This window comes from Erpetoichthys calabaricus, chromosome 13 (assembly GCF_900747795.2).
Source record: "Erpetoichthys calabaricus chromosome 13, fErpCal1.3, whole genome shotgun sequence".
Taxonomy (NCBI): Eukaryota; Metazoa; Chordata; class Cladistia; order Polypteriformes; family Polypteridae; genus Erpetoichthys; species Erpetoichthys calabaricus.
The window spans coordinates 118,076,262-118,099,024 of NC_041406.2; the positions used below are offsets into that span (position 1 = coordinate 118,076,262).

General features: G+C 39.5%; 1 protein-coding gene across 1 annotated transcript in view; it reads left to right on the plus strand.

Moving 5' to 3' along the window:
* Window positions 1-671: 671 nt before the first annotated feature.
* The window catches only part of herpud2 (HERPUD family member 2), a 39,275-nt gene continuing 17,183 nt past the window's right edge, over window positions 672-22,763 (plus strand). The window contains exons 1-3 of the mRNA XM_028817502.2: window positions 672-775; window positions 2,362-2,792; window positions 14,203-14,280. Coding sequence (XP_028673335.1) covers window positions 2,646-2,792; window positions 14,203-14,280 — 225 coding nt within the window. The 5' untranslated portion in view covers window positions 672-775; window positions 2,362-2,645. The remainder of the gene's footprint in view (window positions 776-2,361; window positions 2,793-14,202; window positions 14,281-22,763) is intronic.

Consider the following 22,763-nt stretch of genomic DNA (forward strand, 5'->3'; position numbering starts at 1 on the left):
ATTTTCCAACAAAACTTTGTTTTAGACTATTAAAAAGATAATGAAACTGTGTTTTGTTACAGAAAACCTGAATCTGTTTTTTACTTATTTTGTTAATGCATCTTTCACAAAATTCTTCATTATGTACTGTATATGATTTTTTAATAAACAAGAAGTAAATGAAAAATACTTTTAAAGTTTGCACAGTTCTCTAAATGTTTTCAGTATTTGAATTTGTCCTCTTAATGCCTCACTATTGGTGTAAAAGTGATTTTAATAATACGAGGGGGAATCAAGTGAAAGTTAGAAAATGTGAGTTGTTTGAAGATGGAACGAACCTTAACAAAACTGATAATGTCATTTCTCAATGTAATGTCCACCTTTCTCAATGCACTTGTACCACCTGCCTGGAAGTGCCTGGATTTCAGAAGGATAAAAGGTTTTGAATTTATTTAACAATCGTGCCAATGTGCTACGTGATTATTTACTATTCCTACATTACAGTGTTTGAATAAGAAAAGTAGTGCGTTGGAAGTCAGGTATCCGTTATACAAAACTATGAATAAACTTTCGGCTTAACCCAGAAATCTTTCCAACAGAAACAGCTGGCGCAGACATGACCTAACATATGACAAGTTCGGCTTTCAAAACACCGGAAAAAGTAGGTGGCCCCGCCCCTTCGTGGCGTATTTCCGCTGCCAACATCCGCTCTGACTCCATCTTACAGCTGATCACAACAAGTCCTGGGTGCAAATGGGGCGTTGAACCCGTGATTTGACACGGGTGTTGAAGTAAGGTATGTGACGCCTTGAGTTTTGGAAGCTGCCCGTTTTGGGAAGTATTATTATTACGACGGCGATAGAAGAATTTTAGCAGTTACAAAGGTATTTATCGTATTTCCGATGTAAATGTAAGGCCTGCATATCCAACGGGCGACTTAGATAGCACCAGCGGCTTTTGGCACAATAATGTAAGACAATTGAAGGCTTTGTCTCTTATTTTTATTAACTGTTTAGCGAATAAATCTTGGATTTCCGTAGATAGTATATGCAGCGTTACAGAAAGCAACACCTCTTTTACTGCTGTCATATGTTGGCAAACAGACTGGGCGGCCTTTTTTGATTCTGACCTGACCGAAGACTGTCCAGTCTAGGGATGCCCACAGTGCAGTAACCCTTTGTTAAATTATCCAATGCTGTAACGTTTAGTGCTTTGTAAAGCGTCGTATGATGTTGGTTACTACTATATGAAGCATGCATGGAACAAAAGCTGCTCGTCAGTCCAGATTTTTGACCTCGCTGAAAGTGTCCGGTGGCTTAAAGCATCTCCCAAACTTCCCTACTTCATGTTTGGTTTGAACCACGTCCTACCACGTAGGGAGATTGTAGATAACGATCTGCTCAACAGTCGGCTAGCTAAAAAAGCCCCGGCAGTGGCGTATCAGAGCTCGTTTGTAATGAAGCAGGTGCCAGGAAAAGGATATGTAGATCGTGTTAGTTTATTTTCAGTATTGCTTTACTGCTTTATCATTTGGAGTGGCCCAAGCTGCTAGAAAATCCTCGGCACCCTTCAGATTCTATCCAGTAGTAGCAAGTGTGAATATCGTGAACTTTTATTCTCTTATGGTGTCACTTGACCTTGCATAATTTACAAAATGGTTGTCTTTGAACATTTTACATGGTGCGTTTGCGCACTTTTAGGTACAACATAAACTTGACATCTGCATAAGGGTTGTGTAAGCCTTACAGAAGCAACAGAACTTGAGATAACGTAGCACATCCTGCTAAAGAAAACTTCAGAATTTTGCTTATTAGCAGTGCCATGCTTCACTATCCGGGGCCGATCGTTAGACTTAGTAAGTGTAAAGCAGTGCTGTTCTGCTAAGGCGACAGGGAATATATTTATACTGCACACATTAATCAAAAGTTTCTGTGGTGTTACTGTTTTGTTTTATATATTTAGTAATAGTCGTTAATTGATGGGAGAAAAATGTTAGCCTTTGAATTAGGGCAGTACTGCAATGAAAATCTGCTGTTGCATTCAGCTTGAGCTGAATGGATCTAACTAATAGTTACAAAAAAACAAGCCCCTGAGTATTTTTGCCTTTTCACTCCCGTGCCAATACATTGCAGTTTAGGTTTGTTCTTTGCTTTTGTGTCATGAACAGTGGTATATTTTATACTTTTATTTTTGCGTCTTTTCTATTTTAACTTTCTTGGGTGATGATTTTTATTAATTTTAAGTTTTGAGTTTCACATCATAGTATCTTGAATTTTGATATTTTTATTGCTATTTATAATTCATTTACATGCATATGTATGATTTTGTGAGGTATGTAAACAAAGACTGTATTCAGATGTCATCCTTGACTTTGTTTTCCAGGTATTACCAGTTGCTACTTGGTTCTGCGTGATGCAAAGGGTTTGCTTGGTGAGACCCAGATATCATCATCTCTCTTAAAACTGAACAAAAATGATCAGCCTATAGGATATGGCATCTCAATCAGTTTCATCTCCTTGGCCATATTAATACTGGATTTTCTTGGGATACATTTTCTGTTTCCAAAGGCCATTGTGCTCTTACCATATTGTGTGAAAACTTGACAACCTGCTTGAAAGCAGTGTTTAACCAAGATTTCGTAAGAAGTGCATTGATTATTATGAAACATGGACCCCAATACAGTTGACAGTCCAGTGACCTTGGTCATTAAGGCTCCAAACCAAAAATATGATGATCAGACTATAAACTGTTTTCTAAACTGGACTGTGGAAAAACTGAAATCACACCTTTCTAAAGTTTACCCAAGTAAACCGGTAAGTAAATAGATATTAGTCAATTATATGCAGTGTTTATCTCTCTTCAGAGGAGATAGTCGCATAATTACCTGATATTTATTTTGTTCTTTCAAGGTAGGTGCCATTTTTACTTATGATAAGATTTGAAAATGTTTGTTTTTATTTTTCTTTGCTTACTCACCCACATGTGAACTGTGGATTAGTGTGCCTGTAGTTATGGTATTATGTAATTTCGGGGGTGGGGGGGTTGGGTCTGGGATGTTTTGTCCTGTAGGGAAAGTGCGGAAGATGTCTGGAATATGTACTTTTATTTGCTTACCAGACACTTTTATCCAAAGTAACTTTCATAGGAAGTCAACCTAATCGAATAACACCAGTCTGCAGACTGTTTTGAACAGGTGTGGTGATGAACTTTTGTAACCTGTTCTGCTGTAAGTGAAGAGCTATTAAGCTAGCATAACAAAAATGAACAATTTAACAATCTAAAGAGCAAAAACCATTCTTTACAATTTGGCAGATATTACCTATGTAGTCACACATTTCATAGGACATGGATCTTTGACTCATAAATGTAGCTAATAACCAAGCTATTGTGTACATGTACCAGTAAAAGATTGTGGTACAGTAGAGCAACAGGGAAAAAAAACTACCTCAGTCTTTAATGCTAATGTAACACATTCTGTAGAAAATGCAAAAATCAATACTTGTTTTGTTTAGTTCAATGATTTAATTTTTAAAATAAAGGCCAAGTTGCTGTGTGTGTTTAATCAAGTCATGATTTTTATGAACTTGCTGCTTAATTATATTTTGGCCTAAAACAACCTTATCAAAGTGTGTATTTACACATTTGCATTGTTTAACTGGCTGCTATGGTCAATGTTATACTAAAAACGGACAATGGGAAAATTACAAAATTAAGTGAAGCAGTGCTGCCTCACAATTTCAGGAGACCAGGAGCTTTATTTAGAAAAATGGTTTGACCTTCCTCAGAAATCATTGTACAGATTGAGACGTATAAATCCAGAAATTCAACTGAAAAAATTCTTAAAACATATACAAAATGAAAAGGATACATAATGAACTTTTCTTTTTGCATGTAAACTAGTAGGCTTCTGCCCACTCAACCTTCAGCTTGATGAGAGACTTGCTCCTAAATAGGTTAATCTAATGTCAACTTTGGAAACCTTAACACCTAAGCAAAAAGTGGTTAATCGATATAGGACAACAAAAATGATAGACCTCAAAAGTGATGTGGCCTAGCAGAAGGGTAGTACTGAAAGACTTTTAAGAGCAAACAATAAAAGGAATATTTAATTCCATTTAGTCATCAATGTATATGGTTCTAAAATATGTTACATTAATTTTGTTTTGGACCCTGACAAAGCAACCTGCATTGTATGCCGTCATTTTTGTATGTCATTTAGGTAAAATGAGACGTTCACTTCAGCAATCTAGCATTGCTCAGACAAATTTTGCCAGCTGTGTGTTATGTAAAGAGCCCATTATTAGGGAGATGCTTGACTTTTTAGGTTATGGTGAGAGGTAGCTCATAGGCCATTATTGGTTACCAAGAATGACTACATGGACCCCTGCCAGCAGCTTCAATCTTTCAATCTCTTGATCTCTATAGCGTGCAGTCGTATTATTCCAATGGAGGTGCAAGTTCTGTCTGTGCTTCGTGTTCACTGCAACTAGGACCTTCAGAGAGTACTTACAGACAGGTCAGGAGTATCTTGGCCTACTTTTAGTTGAATGTTGCCCATTTGTCTGCTTTATTGACCAGCATTGCGCAATTCTGTCAAGTAGTATATATTAATGTGTAACCCCAATTTTCAGGGCGCCAAGTAAAATAATTGCTTTTGCCTCTCGCTTTACCTTAAGCATCTGTATCTCGTTTGGATTTGAAGTGTTGCTTTTTTGCTCCAAACTTTGTTCACTTGGCATTTTAATAAATGTAATCATTAGTAAGGCATTTATGACATTGACATTGTCACACATTATAAGGTGTTTGAGGGTGTTCACTGGATATTGGTGACATGCTTATTCATATGTACACAATTTTAAGTTGGCTTTAGATCCAAAAGGATTAAAGAATATTTCATTGCGCTTATAATTTGATATAAAAACTTTATAAAATGGATGGATTAATGGAAAAGCATGGTCTTATTATTCTATGTGAACCTAAATTGAGTGTTTTATATATAAAAAAAAAATACTCCCTAGTATAATAATTCACACTTTGTGTATACAACAATAATGCTTACAAAAAAGTAATAAAAGAGAGACTAAGACAGACAGGCTCTGTAGGGTATCACAATGATTAGTGGTGTATCTTAACGGATCCAGCAGCCTGCGTTAGAGCCCTATGCCAGGTCATTTACTGTGTGGAGTTTGCACATTCTCACCTTGTCATCAGGGGACTCTGGTTTCCTTCCCACATCCTCAAAGTGATTCATGACGGGTCAAGTTGCAATTAGAAATTGTTTTTGTGAGTGTGCTTGACTGTGCATAAGTTATGCAACTCATGGACTGGTGCCCTCTCCACGGCTGTTTCTTGCCTTGAACCCAATGCATCTGGGATAGACTTTGACATGACATTTGAAAAGTTGATATGATAAATTATTTCTGTAGGAAAAACAAGATATATTTTTGCATATTCTAATTATAAAAAGTTTTTGGTGATTGAAGTGTCTGTTACAGTTTCTTAAATATTGTAGATTTTTCCCTTTTACTTTTCAGAAATACTATATTTTACATGTCAAAATAGACTGGTGCCCTGCAGTCAGTCAGTCATTATCCAACCTGCTATATCCTAACAGAGGGTCACAGGGGGTCTGCTGGAGCCAATCCCAGCCAACACTGGGTGCAAGGCAGGGCGCCAGTCCACTGCAGGGCACACACACTCACACCCACCCACACACCAAGCGAGGGACAGTTTAGGATCACCAATGCACCTAACCTGCATGTCTTTGGACTGTGGGAGGAAACCGGAGCATCTGGAGGAAACCCACGCAGATATGGGGAGAACATGCAAACTCCATGCATGTAGGACCCGGGAAGCGAACCCAGGTCTCCTTACTGCAAGGCAGCAGTGCTACCACTGTGCCACCCGTGCCCTGCAGTTCCAGGATAAATTCCACTCCCCAGCAACCTGAAATTGGATTAAGCAAGTATTTCAATGTTTTTTTTCTATAAATTTAACATGCATAGGTCAAGTCAAAAATTGCAGATTTTTGCTGTGCAGATTCGTGTGTGCGCAAATACCACAGTATTGAATTTTTTTTTTCTTTTGTGTGAGGTTTAAAAATAGTATCATTAAACTGTAATAATTTTGGTTGTCATGTTAAAATCCAAGAAATGTGGTAAACATGTAGATGTTTACATAGAATTTGGACCTCATTGCCAATACATCTTATTTTTGCCTTTTCCTCTGAGCACAGCACGTTCGTGGACCGCACTGTGGATCTGGAATGTCTCCACAGCATGACAGGGAGGCTGTGCTGGTAATTACATGTTTTATGCTTACAAATATTTTTCATTCCAATGGTGATCCACAGGGAAGACAGAATACATAGGCCCCAAATGCAAGATTAGCTTTTTATTAATGGCAGGACAAAAACGTATGATCTCTTTAAAAGTAAATGCACATAAACTGGTTAACATTTAGTAAAATGCAAGGTGCAAAACCAAACTCGTGGAAAAAAATACAGCTTGCTTAAATATACTTTTCTTAAATCACTATGCCATGTTCTTGTGAAACGTCAATGCCTTTTCCTTAATAAGGTAATTTCTTTCTCATCAATATTGTTCTAAAGTTTGAAGAGGATGCCAACACAGATTCCTGTTTTGATCCCAGGCATAATATCAGGAAGGACAGGAACAACTCCTTTGGAAAAAGCCCCTGATATTCTTCTCTTGTAAAGAATTTTACATACTCTATGCAGTATGATAATATTAAGTGACTCTCTTAAGAGCCACTTTAAGGCAGCTAAAACAGCACTGACATCAGGACATGGAAAAGAATGCTAAGACTTTGACTGGGGTTGTACTGAGTCCCTAGAATATGAAAGTGTAGATTCAAATTGCTGTAAATAAGGAAATTGGGGCTCCTGCAGCTTAAAGTAGATAGTTTTGACCCCTTTAAGTGCACTAGTACAAGTTAAAAAGTGTAAGGGCACGCATCCTTTTTGTGCACCATACACAGGAAAAACACCCCGACTACAAGCAACACCACTGGTGATTACAATGGTTAATGCAGAAGGACCTCTCTGACATCAACAAGTTTTAAATATTTTTTGTTCTTATCGCTATACTTTGTGTGTGAAGGATATGATTGCTGTATGTATTTTAGAAAAGTGATATATGATATAATACTATGTTTATCTTAAACTTGAAAAGTACCAAACTTTTCCTTTATTTCTTCATCATCCTAGTATAATTGCCACATAAAATTTTGTTGTAAAGTGTTTATATAAATTTAAAAAGTACCTTGTCTTTTGCATCTTACAGCACAGCTTATCTCTTTTAGGGATAATTTTTTTTTTTTCTTTTCTCCCAGGGCTGAATATTTTTCCAAAAACTAACATTTTTTAAAAAAGAACACAAAGCAATTGTTTAACATATCAAATCAACAAAAAATATTTACTTTTGACAAATGTTACTGTCTTGCATGTTGTATGAGCCTGCATACTCTATGATTTCACATACATATCACATACATTTTACACAGCAAAGTCTGATCTCGCTCAAAGCAGCCAATTTCAGTCATTGCCACATTGCACTCCTTACAGTATGTGTTGCTTTGGTGCCTATTTTTCAATTGTCTGTTGCTGCACTTTCTCACATATATTGTTAGTGTGTACTGTAGAGAGACAAGTCACCCATTTGCCATTGTGCCATGCCACTGCCACCAAGTTTTCTGCCTGCATGAAAACCGTATTGTCACCTCTTTTCATCTTCTGAAACTTTATGAACTTTATGTATGGCATTATAGCCTGGCTCACCCCATGGGATTTGCTTCTGTTTATTATAGAAGTGAATAAGACTTTGCAGCAGCACGTACCTAAGCCACCAGAGGACAAAACACGTTTGGATCAATGCTCCCTGCAGTTATATCACCAGTTCTGTCCCATCTCTATTTGTAATGCCACAGCGCGCTTTCTTCTCGTCTTTTGTTGTGGGTTTCCACTTTGAAAAACGAGAATGCGATGCAAACGCAGCCCGCGATTCAAAAAAAATCTCTGCCTACCTGTTTGTCTTGTCTGACAGTAGCTGAAAAGCAGCATCAGGAGAGAGCAGCCTGAAGTACAGCAGCTGGTGATCTGTCGTGTCCAACAGCAAGCCATGCCGTCTTGTAAATTCCGGTAGCCAGATCGGCTCTCAACGGATCAATGTCTGTGTATTTATCCCATGCGAACCTTGCCGTAGATGCATCGGCTGCGCGAAGGCACTCAACTGGCAGCAGATCCGCTGGCGCGGCATCGGCTGGTGTCTGATCAGCTGATGCCTGCTTCTTGCTCGATCTCCTGATCACTGCCAATAAAATCCGATTCTGAAAAATCAGGAGTCAGACTCCGCAATAATGCACAAAACATCGTCTGCCGAGTGTTTTCTTTTCTGCACTTGCTTGGCTCCCCTTTCACATGTCGCTGCCATCTTGCCATTGTTTACATTTCGCAACTCACGCACACGCAAGGTTTAGTTGCCGAGTCAACGAGTCTAGCATTCCTCCAAGCACAGAGGGAATGCCTGTGACGTGACAGTGAGATTTGTCGCCATTAACAGCTGATTGTCGCCCCCTATCCCTGGATGTCGACTTTTGTCGACATTCGCCTTCAACCCCTCCTGTCGACAAAAGTCGACATCCGCCCTAAAAGAGTTATGGTAACAAAGGTCCTAGCATAAAAAACGCTTTGATTTTGATTTAATAAAATATGTCTTCCATATTTATGAGGCATTCTTGTTAACGAAAGGAAGGTAGAAATAATTTTTTATTCCTGGAACTATTGTCCTTGAGGTAAGGATATAATGAACACACGCTAAGGAGAAGCGGTCGGATCATCTGCTGGCTTGCTGCTGCTGGCGCGCTGTGTGTTCTGTTTGTCGCTTGTCGTTGTTTTAAGAGGTGGGAGCACATGAAGTGTGTCTGCCAAAATCATTCCAATAACTGCTAGGTTAGATGTCGGTGAACTTGTATTAAATGTTGTCTCACTGCCTTGTCTCGCGTGACGTTGAAGTGTCTCTCGCGGGATGTCAAATTGTCTTCCGAGAAGATCTCGTCTAGTCTCCCCCAAAAGATTTTTTTTTATAATAGGGAGACCTGTTCAGTGCAGTACAACTTTTGACAAGCACCTCTGGATATTTTACTAACTCTGAATGCCTCTTTGGATGGTTGAAAATATGTTGTTAAAATTATAGTTTTAAGGTGTTTGCAAAACTTGTTCAATTAAAATGTTCTATATATTGACTGCAACTGTCATGCAATGTGATTCCTTCTCTTCATTAGTGCCACCCCTTTGAAAGCTATCACTTTATGGGGCCATGCAAACCTGTATTAATACTTGTGTGCACATTAAAATGTTTTTTTGTACAATTCTCATGACAGTGGAATAGGTTATTCTTAGTCAGTCTACTACAGTAATTGCAGTGGATAATGTGGTTAACATCCACTCATGCATGGGGAAAAAATACCTCTAATATCGTGAAACTGGTATAATTTTGAAAATACCGTAATATAGAATTTTGGTCATACCACTGTAGCAGTGCTACTAAATAAGAACTGCATCTCCCAGCAGTCCTTTCTAGGGCTGCTGGCGTCAAAGGTGGTCAAAGGAGTTTAAAAGGAGGGCAGAGGGCAAAAGGGAAAAAAAAAAAGTTTTGTTGTTGTACGTGGTGTGTTGCATTTCTCTGTCGTTCTGCCTGCTGTTTAACTGAACCGTATTTAAGCATTGTGTCCTGGACTGTATTCGTTTGTTGGGGTCTGGTTCACCTGTCTACCTGTGTTCTGAGGACTGCGTTTAGATTTCATTGGCTTTCCCGGAAGAAAAGGAGCGATCCTGAACAATCCATCCGACTTCATCCTTTCAGCATCTACCGGTAGGACTGTGTTTTCCTTCACCCTTTCAACTTGCAGATTGCTGGACTTAATTTCGTCACCTCTCATTTTCATCCGGTTTGGTTTACATGGACTTTGCGGTGTGGTGTTCGTGTATATATGTTAAATGTAATATCGCCAAAAGGGTCAGGGGTGGGTTTTATTGTTTTTCATTCAGTTAATTTTATTTCATTATATTCTTAATTGTTTGCCTTTCCCAGTGTGCTTTATTGGTCTCTGTTGTGAGTGTGTGTGGGTCAATTCAAGGCTGGGGTCGTTCCTGGGATCTCTTCTATTAAAATAAATAAATCACCTTCACTTTTGACAGTGTGAATCTTAGCGGCTCCTGACTGCTACACCACCCAGCTCTACTGGTTCCCATTCTTCATAGCTGTCCATGCACCACAACACGTCGCATTAACAGTCCATAATGGTGACTTTGAACGTATGCACAACAACTTGCCGATGGTGATCTGAGTTAGTGTCTGTGTAATTAGCCAGTTTCGGTATGGCATGTGTTCATACTCTCTAGAAGGGCACCTATGAATCAAAAAAGTAATGTTCAGTTCTTTGAGAATTTACATGTACGTGCAGTGTACATTTTATACCAAAGAGTTTTTTTCCTTCATTTTTTTTTTCTTTTTTCCTTCTCTCTGAGCAACGGTGCCAAAGATGAAGCCATGTCACATGTATATAAGGTTTATAAGCAAAGACAATTGAAATGCTAATCCATATTGTCTGTCTGCTAGGTTATAAAACAATACCAGTAGCTGACATTTGCCAAATAAGGCTAACAAGGATGGGTGGGTCCAACTGATTAGCAGAACTTTGCTGAAATCGAGTCACATTTCTCTGGCAACTAGAAGCTCATAGTTATGTACCTCTAAAAGGATACTATCAAAGCATTTCAAATTTTGTGGATTCACAGATTTTGAAGAAATTTGTAAAATCTGTATATTTTATGGTGTGCTGTACTTTGTCATACCATACAGGACAATATGCATTTAAAATATAGGAATTATTTTTTTTCAGTTTTAATGCCTAATAAATAAAAACTTTGATTTCTTTCTGACAAGCATCTAGTTACTAAAGAACAACTATAACATGAGTAATACCTAAAAAATTTGAAATGATATGATCTGATATGGTTTATTGCAGAGGTGTAACAGGCCAAAGCTGCTCTAGGGCACGCAATAAACTTTTTTTTTTTTTAATATATATATATATATATATATATATATATATATACAGTTTGCAATAGGCCATAAATTGTTGAAATACTATGTAACTTTGGATGAACTATTTTAAGTGTTAAAGACAGCTAATGCTAAAAAGCAAACCCTGAAAATTTGTCATAAAACTGCAACCCGGCAGTGTGAAAAAAATGTTTTTGGCCAGGATGTTGATACCTCAAGTTGAGTGTTTTCAAATGTTTTCTGAAGCCACTTTTTTGACACTTGCTGGCATCATGTCTTTTGCCATAAGATGGGTAACTGTATATGTGATGTCCTAATGCCTTTTTAGTTCTGTTATGTGGCCATGGCTGCAAATGATGATAATTTTTAATAATAATAATTTTTTGCATTTATATAGCGCTTTTCTCACTACTCAAAGCGCTTAGCAATTATAATTAATTATTATAATTAATTTAATTCATTACATTTATATAGCGCTTTTCTCAGTACTCAAAGCGCTATCCACACAGGGAGGAACCAGGAAGTGAACCCACAATCTTCCACAGTCTCCTTACTGCAAAGCAGCAGCACTACCACTGCGCCACCTGTGAGGACAGGTTAAGGGCCTTGCTTAAGGGCCCAACAGAGCAGAGTCCATATTGGCATTTACGGGATTGAACCGGCAACCTTCCGATTGCCAGTGCAGCTCCCTAGCCTCAGAGCCACCACTCCGCACAATAAAAAAACACAATAAATTGCTCTCTAGGCATAGAACCACTGTTTAAATGCTTAACCAACCACATTGTTTGACTGTTCTTTTTGAAATGTTCATATTTAATTGGTATGTGACTTCTGAGGTTAGAATTAGAACAGTCTATAATTGAACAGGCTGTTCAGCCCAATAAAGCTTGCTAGTCTTAGCCACTTAAATCATCCAAAAGAACATCAAGTCTAGGTGGTGGAATAGATTTGTTGTTTTAACAGTTTTTGTACTGCTACTGGCATGGTACTTTGAGGCAGCATGCCAGATTTATCTGGTTTGGTCTGATTTGTGATAGCCGAATCACTTCCAAGCTTTTGATGATGTGTGCTCTTTCTTGGGCATTATGTCATTTGAGCACTTGACAGGTTTTTCTCCTTGGCTTCACTTGCCATGTAGTTGTTTTTGCAATCCTTCACTCTATAAACTTTTTTTTTATAGTGACCGTGTGTCGTCTTCATGGGAATGTGCGATACTGTCAAGTACAATCCATTTGGCTGATGTTTTTCTAACCTACGTGGTACATGATAGGGCCCCATACCTTGTCCATTTCTGTATTAATAAGATGGAGGAAAACTGTTCAAATTTTATACCCCAAAATTGAAAAAGCATTTTATTAAATATACCGATTGCTTTATTGCTCGGCACTAACCAGAAACTGCCAATAACTTGTGATTTAGCAAGCAAATAATAAATCCTACTTTTTTTTTTTTTGTCTGTCCCTATACAAAATAAAACATCCATCCATCCATGTGTCCATCCAAATAAAATACCAAAGGATATTTTAGAATCCTATTGTGTACAGTTCAACACAGCAGAATAAATTTGAGTACAAGATCACTCTATGCGTGATAAAATATAGGCATTAAATTGTTGGTAAACTGTAGAAAAAGGATAGTAAAACTATTGTGGCTGTAATAAGAGTATTCCTGTTTATTCAGTGATTGGGATTTGCATAGGAGGCAGTGGATTCTGGAGGATAGGCTAAGTATGCTGCAGATCATATGGAAAACTAGCTGTGCTGTCATGGTAGTGGTTCTTTTTAAGTTGTGTGGGGATTGGCAGCCCACCCTAAATTGTGGCTGATTTAAGAACACTGTTTAATTACTTTTCCAGATCTTGACTCCACTGTGCAAGTTAAATATGTAAAGGTATCAGCTGGCAGGTTTGCTTTTTGAGTTGATTTTTCTTAACTTCAGGCCATTCCAATCAGTTTCCACTAATTTGTCATTTTGATAATACATTTTGTTTAGTCGTAGATGCCTTTCTAAACACTCAAGGACACCGAGCAATAGATAAAACACACAATGGAAACAAAACTAAAAATACAAAATTTAAAATCTGAGCAATTGTGGTCAGAGAAAAAGCAGTCTTAAACATATGAGTTTTAAGTTTAGATTTGAAAAGTGAGAACAAATCAATGTTTCTAAGATCAGAAGGTAATGAGTTCCAGAGCTGGAGAGCAGAGCAACTGAATGTTCTGCTCCCCATGGTGGTAAAACGGATGAAGGGGACAGTCAAGTGGATGGAGGAAGTGGACCCAAGGGTGTGGGAGGGAATGGCAACATGGAGGAGATATGGACAGATATGGAGGGGCAAGGTTGTGGATAGCCTTAAAAGTTAACAGAAGAATTTTGAATTCAATGCAGTACTTAACTGGAAGCCAGTGAAGCTGCTGCAAGATGGGAGTGATACGGTGAATAGAGGGGGTTCAAGTAATAATGCGCGCTGCTTAATTCTGGACCAGTTGAAGCTTATAAAGAGATTTGTGAGAAAGACCAAAGAAAAGGGAATTGCAGTAATCCAGATGAGAAGTGACAAGGCTATGAACAAGGATAACGGTGGTGTACGGAGTGAGAGGGGGTGCATACGATTAATGTTATGCAGGTGGAAATAAGCAGACCAGGAGTTGATGTTGTGGGACTGAAAAGATAAAGTGGATGACACCCAGACTCTTAACCTGTGGGAAAGGGGAGACAGAGTAATTATCAACTAATGAAAAATGATCACTTTTGGATAATGTTGATTTTGTACCAATGAGAAGAACCTCAGTTTTGTCACTATTTAATTTAAGAAAATTTGAAGAAAACCAGGATTTAATTTCTGCAATGCAATTAATAAGCGAGGAAGGTGGAAAGGAAAAAGTAGGTTTGTTAGTGCGGCAGAGCTGGGTGTCATACGCAAATATGTTGCTACTAGTAGGCGCACCTGAATTCTTGTTTAATTTTGCACTAGATTATATAATGACTATAAGTTATGTTATGCAGCCAATTAATTGTTCTAAAGTTAAAGGAAAAACTGATTTAAAGTGGTATTGAAATGACATTATTTGATGAAGAAAATTCAAAAATTTTGCACAATGCTGATAATAATTATGCTACTTTTTAATTTCTCTTTTAGTTATCCAAGGATCAAAGGCTAGTATACTCTGGAAAGCTTCTTCCAGACCATCTTCAGCTAAGAGATGTTTTGAGAAAGGTATTTTTCCCCTCTCTACATCATAAAAATGTCTGTAGCCTTGGAATTCAGGTTTTTCCACTGTATTTCTGTAGTTACTAGTTTAGCTGATATTTATTTTTATAGAAGTAATGGAGATGTATGTTGTAAATTGTCAAAAGGAAGATAAATTTTTCTAATTCTAAGCCATTGGAGTTTAACATTCCCCAATGTTGTGGTATCTAATGCACCATTTTAATTTTACCTGGAATTGCTCCATTTTGGGTATGACGTCAATCTGTATCCAGCACGGCATGTAAGCCCTCAAACCTGCAGGGAAAACCTGGGGGTTGGTGGCAGAATTGCCACTCCAGCCACCAAAAAAAAAATCGCATTATTCCATTCCATCTGAACTAGTGTGGTGCTGAGGTGCCACCCATTGCATGGCTGCACTTGGATCCCAATGTGGGATACAGAATTGGCTCATCACGTGGTGGGTGCAGTAATGCGCTGTATCAGCATGTGCTCCTAATCAATCTCTCTCTCTCTGAAAGACTTTTTTATATTAAAATAAGATACTCAAAATGTTCAACAAACTGTTGTTGAGGGCAAGGTTTATTTTAAACAGCTGAAAGAGCCAAACTGCATTAACTATAAATGCCAGATTCCCTGACTATAAAGTGTAATATCAATATAAGTGAAATTGCCCCCTGTTTTGCCGAAAATGCACTTCTGCAAGTGAATAGGTATAAATAGAGTTTGTTGTCTACTAGGTCTGGGGAATAACATTGAATACCTTGATACATCTTGACTTATTCCACATGGGATTTAGTAAATGACTACCACACACAAACAGTACATATTGTTGCTTTTTCCCCTCCCATCTGTTTACACCAAGATTGGCAAGGTAACTGCACACAGGGCACAATTAATCAAGTAAATAATTTAAAGAGCATGACAACAACATAAACTATGCCTGCCTAAATGAGTAAATGTGGATGATTCTGAAGCAGTAAATGAGGCAGTGGAGGAACTCTACCATTTAAAAAAAAAAAAAAAAAAATTTCCATCAGTAAACACTTTATACTGCTCACTCAGGCTGTTAAAACATGTTAAAAGCGTTAGTCCCGAGCATCACTCGGACAAATGTATAGACGCATTGCACATAAGTGTTAGTCCCGAGGATTACTCGGGCTTTGATAGTGTCATCAGTGTTAGTGCCGAGCATTTCTTGAAAAACTATATAGGTACAGTGCAATGTAAAACTTTGGGCACTCCTCTGTGGTTGCATGATAATTTGCTGTGTCTTCATAAGAGAAGATCACAGCAATATGCCTTTTTCCCCCTAGAGAAATGTAGACAAGGGGATGTTTATCAGACCAAAATTCTCAGTGTAGCATTATTGAGTTGTATGAAATAAAATGTAAAAAATGGGATGTGCAAATGTTTGGCCATCCGTTTAATTGCATTAATTTGAAGACCTGTAGTATTTAATGCTGACAGATTGCAGCACAAAATTGCATTGATTAGCTCATTAAACCTTAAACTACAAAGACAGATGCATCCAATCATGAGAGGTTATTTAACATAGGTAATTGCTAGTTGTGCTTGTCCTCTCTTAGAGAGTGGCGACATGGGAACCTCTAAAGAACTCTCTACTGACCTGAAAACTAAGATAATTTGTTGTTATGAATTAGGAGGAGGGTACAAGAAATTATCACAAAGGTTTGGACTGTCTGTCTCCACAGTCAAATGTATTTGGGAAATGGAAGGCTACAAGAGCAGTCCTTTTGAAGGTAAGATGTGGTAGGTCAAGAAAAATATCTGAATGTCAGAGCCAAAGGGTGATTAGATGGTCACAGACAAACCATAGACTACCTCCAGAGAGCTACAAGAACATCTGGCTGCTGATGGTGTCATTGTACATGGTTCACAGTCTAGCGCACTTTGCACCAGGGTACAGCTCGGTAGAAGGGTGATGCGCAATAAGCCTTTTCAGAGTACTCGCCATAAGAACAGTCGCGTGAGGTATTATGCAAAAGCGCATATGGACAAGCCATAAACATTTTGGGGGGGGAAAAATAATATGGACAGATGAGGCTAAGGTCAAGTTATTTGGTCACAACCAGAGTCACTATGCATGTCAAAAAAAAAAAAACACACAGCATTCCAGGAGAAGAACTTGCTGCCTACTGTAAAATTTGGTGAAGGGTCCATCATTTCATGGGGCTGTGTGGCTAGCACTAGTATTGAAAACCTTATTAAAATTGAGGGCTGCATGATTTCCTCCCAGTATCGGCAGATTCTTGACAAGAATGTTCAAGAGTCAGTTAGTGCTGGGGGTATATCGGTTCATACCAAAAACTGTTTATTTTTGTTATGATGTGGATTTTTCTTATACCGCAACACTGGTTGAAATAGCCTAAACAACGTTCTAAACATGGCGCAGCGGGAAACTGTTTAAGGGGGGGTGACCTTTTTCACTGCTGCACTGCTAAACACGCATGCAATGGAGTACATGCGTTAGTGAAGGTATTGAACGGTGAAAATGGACAGAGAACATTCCGAAACTGAAGCTGTAGCAGATGATAAAGTTCAACATGATGACACAGAAGAACTTTTGCCGAAAAAAGGAGCCGTGTCTGTTGTCTAGAGATACTTTGGGTTTAAAAGGCCGGATGTGGACCATTATGTTCAAATGTGTGAATACTGTTTCTATACTACTGGATAATACTGCAAGTCAAGTTGTACTTGTTTTATTTTTTTCAATACTGTGTAATGTACCTGGGTACTGTGTAATAGTGTGACAACATGTTGACTTTATTCTCGACATTTCCAGTTTAATCTCGACGCTTATGACGAGAATAAAGTTGACATGTTGACTTTATTCTTGTAATTTGTCATTAAAGTAGAACATCGTAAACTAAACTTAATCTTAAAATGAATATTTAATTTACTAGATTTTCTCAAACCCCATCATAAGTTATGTAGCACATTAAATGCTTTGTGTTAAGTGTTCCCCAACCCATGTTAATCGCTACGTGCTTCTTAAACTGACTTCCTCTTGCACTAAGAGGAGCCGCAGGCAGCGATCACCACACAGAATACATTAATTTCATGATATTCCTGGTCCCTGAACATTTAGAATGCTAAGATAAATACTTGATATCATTTTCATGATGAAATGCATTAAAGCATGTATTAATCATGTGTGGGCATGGTGGCGTGGAGGTTGCACTGCTGCCTCGCAGCAAGGGGGTCCTGGGTGTTCCCTGCCTTGAATTTGCCTGTTTTTTCTGGTGGGTTTACTTGGTGTGCTTCAGTTTCCTTTCAAAGTCATGTAGGATGTGTGTTTTTTTTTTTATGCTATATTGACTAACCTTTTAGAGACCGAGTGCCCAGACTGCAACCCAAAACCCACTTATTTATCACAAATTGCCAACACAGCAATTTAATCTGAATACTGAGGTTTTAGTTTAGAAAAAAACAACTCGTACATTAACATTTTTTTGTGTTAAAAGAAAAACAATAACAGAGCTTTCAATGATACAAACAACTTTTTATTGAAAGGGAAAAGTTTGCATTTGGCATGCTTTTGAACAATTAATGTGATTTTTTGCTGTTGTATGCATGCTGATAATTTGTCTAGCCTTGGCTCATACTTTGTAAGTTTGAGAGTAGCACATGCAGCACTCAGGTCATTTGTTAGTCTGTTTCTGGTGTCAGATTTGATATAATTCAAAGCTGAAAACAGCTGCTCACAAGCATAAGATGATCCAAACAAAGTAAGGAAAGCAATCCCAATTGCTTTCATTGACTTAAAATTATTTGGCAGAGAATTCCACACTTTAATGATTTCATTTTCAGAACTAACTGTGCTGTCCTTTGTCATCCCTTCTATCTTCTCAAGTGTTTCACGCAGGTCTTCCCCATTAACCTCCGTTCCTGTTCTCTCATCATTTTTTTCCCCTTTCCATCTGCCTTGCGCTTTCTATTATATATTACGGGGACGTGGATCAGGTGTGGCGATTAGCAGCTCCCGGCAACAATTACAGATGCAGACAACTCCTCACCTGTGCACTTAAGTGAGGACTGCCCGCATCACAAAGCTCCTGGGAACCGCTCCAGCCACACTATCATGCCCCCCTCTAAGCCATGAGTGTGACGATTATCTATTAAAACTGGCCTTTTCAATTTTGAGTTGTGGACCCGTTATACCACATCCCCTCCAACCCAGCTCTTCTCCAACCCCACCACGGGAATCACCTTTGCCATAGACTCAACTGGCTGCCATCCATGGTGCACCCTCACGCTGCATGCAAGTCGCCCTCCTTACCCCAGACAAAGGAGGGAGGAAGCATTCCAATTGGGCTGCTGGGCAGAGGGGCGGGTGATGTGAGAAATGTCCTCAGGTGCGCATGGAGAGGGGGAAGGGGAGCAGCCCGGCCCCACATCCCTCTGGCTTTCAAGTAACAAACTCTCTGCTCGGGTGACGGCGTGCATGCCCCCTCTGGCACGCATGTCATAGGTTCGCCACCGTTTCCCTAGTGTATGTATTGCTTGTACTTACCCTGCAATGTGCTGGTGCACCCCGTTCAGCATTTGCTCCTGCCTCGCACACAATGCTTGCTGGGATGGGCGCAACCCTGAATGGATGGCATAATTAAACATGTATAACTAAGATTTTTTTAAAGTTCTGAGTACACCGTGGTCTAAGTTTATAACTAGTTTTAATTTCACAAAGACGTTTATTGTGTGGTGATGTGGAGAAAGAAAAAGGAAGGATAGGAACTGGGGGTTTGGTACGTCAGAGAGGGACAGCACGCATGCAATAAAGAAAGTCCGCTCAGAAGAACATCCATTGAATTCTGTGTTCGTATCTCCGACCACCAGATCACGAACCCAACATTTACACAATATTTAAGTTAAACCTGTGTGATACCCATTCATACATCAAGTTTTTTGGAGCCTTGCTATATCTGCTGTAAAGTTCTCTACACTGAACATACACCTGGGGACCCCTTACTGCGAGGGAGCAGCACTGCCGCCACACTACCATGCATGTTTAATACCTGCTTTAATGCTTTTCATCATGAAAATGATATCAAGCATTTATCTTAGCATTCTAAATTTTCAGAGAGCAGGAATATCATGAAGTGAATGTATTCTGTGCAGCGATCGCTGCCTGTGCCTCCTCAGTGCAGAGATTAACAACTGAGTCGGGGATCACTTAACACAAAGCATTTAATGTGCTACAGTAACTTATGATGCGGTTTGAGAAAATCTAGTAAATTAAACAATGATTTTAGCATGAAGTTTAGTTTACGACATTCTACTTTAATGAAAAATTAACTATGAGAATAAAGTGGAAATGTTGAGAATAAAGTCAATATGTTGACTTTATTCTCGACATATAGTTTTTTTTTTTTTTCTTTTCTTTACCGTGGCCCTAATATGCTTCCGTAGGGCTATACCACAAATAGCATTATAAATGTAAGTTGCAGTTTTATTGTGTTTGTACACAGCTTAACTTGAAGCAAGGTCCATATTAATGCAATATGCCTTAATGATGGTTCAGTTGGTAAAGATGTCATCACCAAGTTGCACTTGTTTTTTATTTTATTTTTATTTGGTGAATACTGTGTAATGCACCTGGGCTTGAAGTCTTGAAGTAATAGTATTATTACTGGAAGTTGCACTATTTATGGATTTTATTGTTATTATTTATTAGTTTAAATATTATGCAGTTTAATGATGGTAAAATTGTTTAAAAAGTCACTTTAACGTGTCAGTGGACAGAGATTGTTAACATTAACAGAAAGTGTAGTTGGTTTACAAAAAATATTTACTATTTATTCCTTTTCTAAGACGTTCATTGCAATACAACTTTTGACAAGCACCTCTGGATATTTTACTAAGTCTAAATTCCTCTTTGGATGGTTGAAAATATGTTGTCAATTTTAGTTTAAGTTGTTTGCAAAATGTTTTTTCAAATAAAAGGTTCTATATATTGACTGCAACTGTCATGCAATGTAATTCCTTCTCTTCATTAGTGCCACCCTCTTGAAAACTATCACTTCATGGGGCCTTGCAAACCTGTATTAATACTTGTGTGCACATTAAAATGTTTTTTTTGTACAATGTACAATGCTTATGACAGTGGAATAGGTTATTCTTAGCCAGTCTAGATAGATAGATAGATACTTTATTAATCCCAAGGGGAAATTCACATACTCCAGCAGCAGCATACTGATACTCTTTTAATTTAATATTGTTTTTTTTTTGTAATAAAAATGTAGGTAAAAACAGACAATAACTTTGAATAATGTTAACGTTTACCCCCCCCTTCCCGGGTGGAATTGAAGAGTCACATAGTTTGGGGGAGGAACGATCCCCTCAGTCTGTTAGTGGAGCAGGACAGTGACAGCAGTCTGTCGTTGAAGCTGCTCCTCTGTCTGGAGATGATAATGTTTAGTGGATGCAGTGGATTCTCCATAATTGATAGGAGCCTGCTGAGCGCCCGTCGCTCTGCCACGGATGTCAAACTGTCTAGCTCCATGCTTACAATAGAGCCTGCCTTCCTCACCAATTTGTCCAGGCGTGAGGCATCCTTCTTCTTTATGCTGCCTCCCCAGCACACCACTGCGTAGAAGAGGGCACTCGCCACAACCATCTGATAGAACATCTGCAGCATCTTCTTGCAGATGTTGAAGGATGCCAGTCTTCTAAGGAAGTATAGCTGGCTCTGTCCTCTCTTGCACAGAGAATCAGTATTGGCAGTCCAGTCCAATTTGCACTCCCAGGTATTTATAGGTCTGTACCCTCTGCACACAGTCACCTCTGATGATCACAGGGTCCATGAGGGGCCTGGGCCTCCTAAAATCCACCACCAGCTCCTTGGTTTTGCTGGTGCTCAGGTGTAGGTGGTTTGAGTTGCACCATTTAACAATGTCCTTGATGAGGTTCCTATACTCCTCCTCCTCCTGCCCACTCCTGATGCGGCCCACAATAGCAGTGTCATCCGCGAACTTTTGCACGTGGCAGAACTCAGAGTTGTATTGGAAGTCCAATGTATATAGGCTGAACAGGATCGGAGAAAGTATAGTCCCCTGCGATGCTCCTGTGTTGCTGACCACAATGTCAGACCTGCAGTTCCCGAGACGCACATACTGAGGTCTGTTTGTAAGATATTCCACGATCCATGCCACTAGGTATGAATCTACTCCCATCTCTGTCAGCTTGTCCCTAAGGAGCAGAGGTTGGATGGTGCTGAAGGCGTTAGAGAAGTCTAGAAACATAATACAGCACCACTGCCTCTGTCCAAGTGGGAGAGTGATCGGTGTAGCATATAGATGATGGAATCCTCCGCTCCCACTGCAGAGGGTCAAGGGCATGGTGTACCTGTGGCCTCAGGTGGTGAAGCAGCAGCCGCTCCATGGTCTTCATCACATGTGACATCAGAGCGACAGGCCGGAAGTCGTTCAGCTCATAAGGATGTGATACCTTTGGGACTGGGGTGATACAAGATGTTTTCCAAAGCCTAGGGACTCTCCCCTGTTCCAGTCTCAGGTTGAAGATGCGCTGTAGAGGACTCCCCAGCTCCAGTGCACAGACCTTCAGCAGTCATGGCGATACTCCATGTGGACCCGCTGCTTTGCTAGCACGAAGTCTCCTCAGCTCTTTGCTCACCTGCGCTGCTGTAATTGTGGATGGGGATGTCTCTCCTATGCTGGTATCAGCAGAAGGATGGGTGGAGGGTGCAGTACTCCGAGGTGAGAGTGGGTTAGGGTGGTCAAACCTGTTAAAGAAGTTGTTCATTTGGTTTGCTCTCTTCACGTCTCTGTCGATGGTGGCACCCTACTTCGAGCTGCAGCCAGTGATGATCTTCATCCCATCCCACACTTCCTTCATGCTGTTATTCTGCAACTTCTGCTCCAGCTTTCTCCTGTACTGCTCCTTCGCCGCCCTGAGCTGGACTCGGAGTTCCTTCTGCACGCGCTTGAGCTCATGCTGATCACTGCCTTTAAAAGCCCTTTTCTTCCGGTTCAAAAGGCCCTTGATGTCACTTGTAATCCATGGCTTGTTAGCATAGCAGCGTACTGTTCTTACTGGAACTACAATGTCCATACAGAATTTGATGCAGTCAGTAGTGCTGTCAACAACCTCCTCAATGTTCTCACTATGTGATCCCTGCAGGATATCCCAGTCCGTAGTTCCAAAGCAGTCTCTCAGAGCTTGCTCTGCTTCAGGGGACCACTTCCTGAATGATTGTGTGGTTGCAGGTAGGACCCTCATTCTTGGTTTGTAGTGAAGCTGAAGCAGAACCAGGTTATGATCTGCTTTCCCAAGCGCAGGCAGCGGGGTGGCGCTCTATGCGTCTAACGTTTGCATACAGTAAGTCAATAGTCTTATTTCCCCGGGTGTTACAGTCCACATACTGGGAGAAGGCAGGTAATGTTTTGTCCAGCGTCACATGGTTAAAATCTCCCATCGATTAGCACAAGCGCCTCAGGGTGCTGCGTTTG